Raw genomic sequence first — 9401 nt, forward strand, 5'->3', positions numbered from 1 at the left:
GTAGGAATATTATCATTCCTAATTTACTGAAATCTTAATGAATGCAAATCTGAGCTCCTCTCTGCTCAGTAATTCTTATCAAATGCCTGCCAGCACTGCTCTCTGAAATAGAACAGTATAGAAGGGAGTGACTTCAAAGGCTGCGGGATCAATCCGGCAACGAGATGGGACAGTATCACTGGAGACGCCAAGTAAGTGAACCTCTGCCATCTGGAGCACCGCCGGACGGCTGGTGGGAGTCTTTTCTTGAAGATGATGGGGGACACTTTGTTTTGTTTTTCTGGTACAGGTTAGTGAGGACATTTTAACCTTTAGAAAAGAATGAGTGACAAGAAAGCACAATGACAGCTGTGACTTATTTAAAAAAAAATAAAAAAGATGTCTGGGATACACCCTAGGACAAACATACTCAGCTTAATCTTCTAATCGAAAACACTACGTCATGTTAACGTTAATAAGAACACAAAATCAAATGTCATGTAATGTTAATAAGAACACAAAATCAAACACCGAACTCTGAAGTACAGATACACCTTTTTGTATGATTTCTCACAGAGGTAGCATGAAGAATTTCGGGGCGATCGGACGGCAGAGTGAATCGGTGCGTGCCGGTCCTCAGCACACCGCACTCCGGAGGGATCCTAGTTAGAGGAAGGGCCCGGAAGGGCTGCTATCCACACCTGCACGCAGGAATCAGGGACAGCAGCCTTCCAAAGACAAAAAAGGAATGCCAAGACCCACAAAAGCCCGCGTGTGCGATTGTCGCTAGAATTACTTCTATTACGATGCCGTGAGCTTCTTGGGGCAGGGCCTGTGATGAAGTCACCTCTGTGCTCCTAATAACCAATCCAGGAGGCCCTCTCATACAGGTCCTCGATTAACTGCTGTTGGGTTGAATGTGCGCCTGTGATGTTATTGTTTGGGCACCCTGTTCGGACACCTAGAGGAAGGAATGATCCTCTTCTCACTCAGAGAAAAGCCCGCCACTCCGTATGAGTTCAGAAGAGTTTTGATATCATGAAACTACGGTGACAGAATGTTGAAGAACCAGGGGAATCTGAATAAAGATGAGGAAAGTTGCACAGAAAAAGAGGACACTGAGTCAGGTCTCAGGGGGAGTGGACGGAGGAGGGCAGGCCTATGCGACACACGAACAGCTGTAGGTGGTAGGCGTTATCATTCCTGTTTCACAGATGGAGAATATGAAGATTCGAAAGCTGAAGTAGACTGCCCAGGCAAACGGTGGGTTTAACTTAAAATGCAGATGTGGTACCAAAATTTCTGCTGGCTCCTTTGGGAAAGTTTGTTCAAATTTTAGCACCAAAATGCAGTTCTAAAAAAATCAGTTCTAAAAAGTAGGGGTCATCTAGTTAAGAACCAAGTGATCTATAGGCTAATGCTCTTCTCCTTGGACGCACTGCAGATCGGTCCCTTCCTCGGGCAGAGAAATCGGGCTTCCTAGCGCAGGGTGCAGGGTACAGCGGCCTCCCTCTATCTGGGGGGCTAATAATTTTGCTTGGACTGAGCACAGGATTCACAGGGATAGGGAGGAGGTAAGGACAGGTGGAGAGCAAGGATGACTGAGGACAGAACTCTGAGGAGAAGGTAGAGGTTGAGCTGCACTAAGTGCTTTGCACTTCGTCCTGTTCAGATGATGGAAAGCACTGACCGTTCTTAGTCGGGAAGTGACACAATCAACTTGTGTTTTAGTGAATCCCTCTGGGAGCAACATCAAAGATGAACTGACAGAAAGAAAGTCTGGAGGCAGGATAAAGAGCCAAAGGCTGTTATCATAATCCAGATGGTGTTCGCACCTGAGCTGGGCTGTGGCAGTGAGGGCTATGAGAGGAAAGCCAGACAGACCCAGAAGACAGAAGTGACAGGACCTGGATGTGGGTTGTTACAGAGAGTAGAACCCAAGGTGGCTCCTTTGAAAAGAATTGTCACCGGGAGAAGATGCAGACACACTGTGGGTTCAAAGCTTAGCAAAGACCAAATCAATGTACAAAACCAGGTTCCCTGGGCTGGTTGTTATGTGGTCAAAAATTAAAGAATTAGAGCAAAAAGAGATGGAACAAATATTACTTATAAATACTACAGGGAGATCTAGCATTGGTTACCAATAAAGAAAAAACTTGATGGCAGAATACAATTAATGAAATAAGTAGTCCCCATGCCATATTTTTAAACAGAAAAAAAAAAATAAAGCACATCTATCTTTCACCCTAGGAACAAATACATTACTTTCAAGTACCTATATATCATCTCAATTGAGAAGTCTCTGAAGAGCAAAAACTGCTGAGCCCTGAGATAGAATGGGCCCTGGGTTTGCTGAGGAAGACGACGTTTTGCTGGTTTGTGTTGTTTGTTTGTTTTTTAAGCAGGCAAATTTGCCACGCATCAGAGTAAGGAATGGTTGAAAAGAGAGTTAGTTAGGGGAAAGGGAACGAAGGAAGATTAAAGGGGCAAAGGAGGAAAAGGGAAGAGATTAAAGCATACTATATTGCAAATACATAGCCGGTATAAAAACCATCAGATTTTTTAAAGCACTAATTTGACTTTGGTGGCATTTCGTCTTTAAAGGAGCAATGCTGAACGGCATCCATGTGAGCAAGGAGAGTCACAAGCAAGTGCCTCTGTTTATAACGAATGTCAGCAGTAGGACCAAAGAGTCATTCTTACCATGTTTCAGATGTAGGCAGCTGTCATTCTTGGACCTGTACCTGCAGAAAATTGTGTCTTTAACAAATTTTTATTGAAGAGGTTTTTGAACATTCCAAATATGTAGTAGCTACAACATTATGTGGACTTGTTTGCTTTACTTTTTATGGTTCTTATACCAGCCATTTTTATTTGTGCAGTACTAGTGGTCTTACTTTTAATGAAAGAAAAAGGGGAAATAAACAGGACCTCACTGACTGACGCCTTGAATTAATGTATAGGAAAGATAAACCCTATCATCATGTTTTATATTTGTAAATAACATAAACCACAGAAAAGATTCTCAAGGGAATATAAGGTAGCGTATTATATAATCACCATAAAATTTTTTTTTACTGTGAAGAGTTGTACAAATAGAAGTGTTAAAGCAAAGAGAACATAGAACAGAAGCAAAAACAAAACAAACCAACCAACCACAGCTAACAATCAGGATTCCAGGTGACAGGGTTGGAATAAAAAGGTTTTAGATGTACCTTCACACAGTCACATTTAAAAGAAAAGTCTCTTAAACATTTTTAAAGAATTTCAGGAGGAAAAGCAGAGTTAAAATATCACAAGTTGTAGCTGCAGAATAAAGCAGTGTGTAGAAAGATGCAAACTACTTTAAAGGTGCTTGTCAGAGAATCAACTGGAAAGTCACAGGGTGCCTACCTGATGTAGATTCCTGTAGCTTCTCTCTCTTCCTCTTCTTTTTCTTACCCTAGAAGAAGATGGGCACATTGTCATGTTATAGACTGTCCTGTGAACACATGGGTGAATGTGATTCAAAAATATGGTCAATAAAGAAAGATAACTCATGCATTCTCAGTCTCTCTCTCTCTCTCTCTCTCTCACACACACACACACACACACACACACGTATTTACCTAGACACAGTCAGAAAGCAAGAGAAAGAGAAAATAAATTCTTACTTCTTTGTGATCTTTGTCTCTATGGCCTCATATTTAACATCATCAGTACTCAATTAGGAGTGGGCTCACACGCACACTAGGATAACGACATCCTAGGGCCGTGGGCATAGAACCCCCTTCAAGAAAAGTCCGCTTAAAGAGGCAGACCTGTTGTTTTTAACCACCACACTTAGAACCCACTTCTGCCTGTATTCATGATAAATCTTCATTACCGTGATTTCCACCATAGAATTAAAAGGTAAGGATGTTAACCGAGGACCCTCAGCTCCCATGGTGTAAGTGTAAGTGTAACATAACCAAGGATGGTGGAAAGAGGGGAAAGGAGGACTTGAGAAAACAACGTAATTTCAAATACTTATTTCTGGCACTTAAGGACCTTGCTTCCTAAAGCAGATATAACATGGATATGCATGCAATTTTAAATACATTTCAAAATCATCATAATCACAAATTTAAAAATTTAGGTCCCATTTATAGTGGTCTAATTTTCCATTTTTCTTCATAATGACTTTCCCCTCAAATAAATAATTGTAATAGGGCAGAGACACCATACATATTTGATTTACATGAACCAACCTGGATTAGGGTGGTATTTTCAAGTAACTAACAGAACACACATCGTATCCAATATCTCTATTATATGTCTGCTGTAATAATCACATTCACAAAAAAAAACTAAACTCTATAATAATATTGAACATAGTGAATATATAAAAATAATATTTTTATGCACTGCAAGATAGTTTTTCTTCATGTCACATGACCTGACCACTGAAGCCGGAAAGCCTTGGAAAGCTGACTGAATCTATCCTCACAAACCCTATGGCAACCAGCAGGTACCTGTCTGTGGCCCTGGGAAATGGAATACCCAAAATGACAGTCTCCTTTAAGATTACGAAAGGTGCTCTGGGAGGCGGGGAGCAGACAGAGGGAGAGCATGCTTCTCACAGGGACCCGAAATCTCCCTTTCAAGTGGAATTTCTGTGATTTTCACGAGGGGCTGTGAGGTCCTTTTACATCTGGAACAGTCTTCCTCACTTTCTCCTCCCAGCCCCCACGGGCCCCTAAATACACCTCAAGTGTCATCTCTTCCAAGAACCTTCTCTGTCCCACCCCACATCCATTCCCCTTCTCACCCTACCCTCCGGCAGAGCTCACTGCAGAAACACAACTCTTCACAGAAGCATGTGACGGGCTTTGTCCCTCACCCTTCACCACAGGACCATGGCTCATAAGAACACCACCTGAGTCCTCAGGACACCTCTGCCTCCCAGCACACACCTAACAGTGCGGTGTAGGACTGTGGTTGCCTTTGTGAAATAACCTGTACTACATTCCAGGGATAAAGTGTTTCAAGAGAACTTACATTTACGGTAAACAAAAAGCTAAGTAGTTTGGATGTATTAATGTTAATTTATACCCCCAAACCCCACAAAATTCATGTGTGATAAACACAAAAATATTTTTCATTAAAATTACATATAATACTGGGGCTATTAAGCATTACAATTAAAAGCTCTGACAATATAAATATTTGGCCTATCTCACCTAAGAAAATATGTACAGTTGTTGATTTATGCAAACTTCAGTTATAAAAGTTACAAAAAATAAAACGATGAAAACAAATTGAGGTTATAAAATTTATGATGCCATAGAACAGGGAATTCAATGGTAAATATATCTCAGTGAGGATTAGCATAGCATTCTGAATAAATACTAAATACTAAGATACAAGGCACATTTCTTGTTTGGACTCTATTCTTGTACTGTTATGTTAGAATACTATCTTTAGCGAAAGTGCTATCACTTGATTGACTTCTGCTTGCCTTAGTAATTAATAGGCTTATTTTGCTCATTATAAAAACTGTATGTAACAAAGGTGAGGTTTTAGGATTTCTTCACTCAAGAAATCCTAAAATCGAGATAAATGAAAAAACTTCCTTTAAAAATTATGCAGAGAGAGGAAAAGCTTTTCGGTAAATTCATGTTAGACTGGGTTTCTTTAAAACTACTTTCTTCCCATCTTTCCACATGGAGGACAGAGAGAAAGAGGGAGAGAATATGTTTCTTTGATCTCTTTTTAAAAGTGAAAACTCACTCCTTTACTTAAGGATCAGAACCCAAAACTTTGCTCAAAGACATTCAACAAGCAATGCTAATTAAATCTACACAAATTCACAGCACAGCAAAGCCCTTCCATGGGTCAGAGAGGGAAGGTCAAATTTGCCCTTTTAGGCAAACCACATCCAAAAGGACAAGGTTCGAAGAGGACACTTTTGAAACCCTTTAGGTAGAAACTGATCTTCCCACTTAAAGGGCATCGCAAAGGCTTTACCCCAGGAAGATGCTAATTACAGTCAAGAGAACAGAAGCACAGTTTAGGAGACAAAACTCCTTGACTAAAGCAGTCTGCTTAAGAAGGCACTGGAAGACTGAGCTGGTCAGCTTAGCAGAGAAACTGCGTAGATGGGGAAGCCCCTACATGGCCATGGACAAATTAACTCGACCCTCCCAACCCCTCAATTTTCTCATCTGTAAAATGCAGTACTATTATTTATGCTGTGGAATTACTGTGAGGATCATACGATAACACAGAAGGTATTTAAACAGTTCTTGACAACTGGCATATGGTAGTTATTAAAATAACAACTCAGGAGAGCTGACGAGCTGCTGCTCATAAGTAACAAACAGTAGGACTCTCACTTCCTCTGTCATAGTTGTACCAATGTTTGAGCTCCAAGTCCTCACCCATAGTGAACCGTTCTCCGGAGCATGTTACAAGAAACAGATGTGCTCCAGAAGTCTGGGGGTCTCACTGTATGGGGCATACGACCTCAGACATGCAGCCCCGCGGGACCGTCTACAGCAATCGCCACATTAAATTACGTATTAACCGAGTCACCTGTGCCTTTTTTACAAGGGTCAGCTTCCCTTACGGACTGTGCTAGCTGGCATTTCGAATGACAGTCTCACATGAAAAATAAAAATTATCTTAAGAATTTTGAATTAAGAGTATAAATAATCAAAATTGCTCCCCTCTATATCATTTATAATATACTTTCTCAGAAATAATCTTTGCTATATCAAGACTTCATTAGTAAGATGTTCAAACTAAAGTAGTAACATCATTGGCAAAACAAATGAGGTATTTTTGCCAATAAAATTAGCAGTTTAAAAATATGATCCTACTTACTCTGTCCGAATAAGATACCTAATAGACATCAAGGTATATTAATACGAAACAATTTTTTTTTCTCTCAGTTCTGATTAGTCTCTGGCAAAACAGTCACTTGAATACATCATTTATAAGAATTGTAAAGTAATATAATCTTTTAGAAAACAATTTGACAATACATATCAAGAGCCTTTAAAATATTTATACTCTTTAATTCAACAATTCTACTACTGTGAATCTTTCCTACAGAAATAATAGCTCTAAATACAGAAAAGATTGTTACACATAGATCTGTTCATTGCAGGATTACTTCCAATTATAAAAAAACAGAAAGCAACTTAAATTTCTAAAAGCAGGGAAAATGGTTAAGTAAATTGTGACATTCCCTCAATAAAATCTTGTATAGCCATTAAGACTAAAATATAAAAACACTATGCCATCACAGAAAAATGCTTATTATATATAATAGCAAGAAGCATGACACAGAAGTTTATGTACACACACATGCACACACACACTCACACACACTTATAGCCAAGTAAAAGATAAAAACATATTCACAGAAAAAACATTGGAAGGTAACATAACTAGTTATTACTAACGTTGCCTATACATGAGACTACAGGCTTAAAAAAATCGTTTTCACCAACATTTTAATGATATGGTAGTTTTTTTTTTTTTATTAAAAAAGTTTTACTTAAAAAATTCTTTAGTACTTATAGCCAAAAGCTTTCAAACTACGAAAGATCTATGAAATCTTTTATTATAAAGTTCACTAACTTCCAAAAATAGGAACTAGTACCAGCATTAGATACATTCTAGAACACATTTCCTTCATGAAAGTAACAGGAAGAAAGAATGAGTGAAAGTAAAGAGCCATTTGGTGTGCAGAAGGGCCTTACATAATTGTCTCTTGCAGACCAGCCTGGATAAAGCTGCATATGTAGCTGTCTTTCCTTCCGCGCTAATTCATAATATTTAGCCTGCTCTTCACGGGAGAGGGCATGCCACTAGAACAAAAAGGGGAGGGGGGAAAATCAAATAAAAATAAGCAAAACAGAAACAGTAATATATAGTTCATGTTTCAAACATTGAAGAACGAAAATAATAAGCATTTAAACTTTGATTTATTTTTAAATGGCAGAAGACCAAGTGCTGAAGGAATCCAGTTGGGAGTCTGATGGCTAGTGACACTCAAACTTTGGTTCCTCTATTCTGTTGTCTGATATCACATGAAACACATCAAAGTCAATCGAAGTATCCAAAGTAGAATGATCTGTCACCCACGCTTTCTCTTTTCCAATATAAATTAAAAAGAACTCACACTGTTGCACCTCAACACCCACCTGTGCCCTTTTTCATAGTGTGTAGTGTATCCTGATATCGGAGCCTAAGTGCCCCCTATTTATGCAAATTGTGATAATTTCCAGATGTCTTTTCCTCAGATACATCTTTGCTTCACGTGGATGCTCCCCTACTCTGTCATGTAGAGTCTGAAACCACCATCATGTGATCCTGTCTATAAAGCAAGACATCGAAAGTCGGTCTGTCTCGGTCTCTTCACCCGCTTCCCACACTCACATAAACACTGACTGTCTACAGGAAGACACCGATAACATTGTACTATCACACATGCACACCTTACGGTATGATTTTTAGCTTCCTTCTGACGGAAAGCAAGGAGGATTATTTAAGTTTATTTTGCCATTTAGAATTTGAGGCTGCAGTGCCTCATTCGGAGAACGGAGTAGCTGATATCCTGCAAACTTTCCATTTCCCTTTTACATAACTGATATATATCATATATAGCAAAATAGCTTATGTGGGCAAGGCATTCATTTGGGATTTTAAGCAGCTTATAATTTGCACACTGCTTTGCCCCAGTTATGTTTGCACACAACTTGCCCCAGGTCCCCAGGTAGGCAGTTTTCAAGTATTTATTTTCCCTATGTCCTCAGTGCAAAATCTGTCAATAGGATAACTGGCCGAGCCTCGGGGAACCCGCTGGTCAGAGGTGATGGCACGGAGGTGGCAGAAGCAGCAGACCTGAGCCCGCACCATACACGCGTACACCCATGTGCACCCTCGCACACTCACGCACATGCGCTCTGAATCAGCGGGGCCTCCGGATTCCTGCTCTCCCCAGCCCTAGGGTATGGAGCTTCCCATTGCACTTCCTTCCATTCAAGGCTAGGAGGCTCTTTCCCATTCATGTCCACCTGCATATTGATGTTAATTTCCCTGGTTTTTTTTTTTAATGATATAAATCAAGAAAAGGAGAAGAAAGGTGTACACCTGCTGCTCTGGTTTGTTGAAAGAACCTGACCTCAAGAGGAGCACTAAGCACCTTTTGCCATGTCCCACCCTCCACTCCAGCCTCCAGTATAGGTGCAGCTGGTGCCCACAGGCAGGTCAAGGAATTCCATTTCCTTCGAAATTCAAAAGCCCCTTAAAAAGCCAGGGCCTCTGTGTTGGATAGGGTAGATGATTTATTTTTAAACTGCTGTAGAAGTGCAGAGTGTAAAGTTAAGAAGCATGACACAGCAGGACTTGGCCTGAGCCTAAAAGCAAATCAGGTAATATGCTTTTCTTCA

At 40.1% G+C, this 9401-nt stretch overlaps 1 protein-coding gene across 7 annotated transcripts in view; it reads right to left on the minus strand.

The window, feature by feature from the left end:
- The window catches only part of LEF1 (lymphoid enhancer binding factor 1), a 103654-nt gene that overhangs the window by 10500 nt on the left and 83753 nt on the right, over positions 1–9401 (minus strand). For 4 of the 7 annotated variants that reach the window (XM_006918900.2, XM_006918905.1, XM_006918902.2 and 1 more), the window contains 3 exons: positions 7710–7817; positions 3373–3421; positions 2683–2723 (listed from right to left, as the gene is read on the minus strand). In XM_006918900.2, coding sequence (XP_006918962.1) covers positions 2689–2723; positions 3373–3421; positions 7710–7817 — 192 coding nt within the window. In that variant the 3' untranslated portion in view covers positions 2683–2688. The remainder of the gene's footprint in view (positions 1–2682; positions 2724–3372; positions 3422–7709; positions 7818–9401) is intronic. The other 3 variants (XM_006918901.2, XM_006918899.3, XM_006918903.3) reach the window with 1 other exon arrangement.

The sequence above is a fragment of the Pteropus alecto genome, unplaced genomic scaffold (genome assembly GCF_000325575.1).
Source record: "Pteropus alecto unplaced genomic scaffold, ASM32557v1 scaffold5, whole genome shotgun sequence".
Taxonomy (NCBI): Eukaryota; Metazoa; Chordata; class Mammalia; order Chiroptera; family Pteropodidae; genus Pteropus; species Pteropus alecto.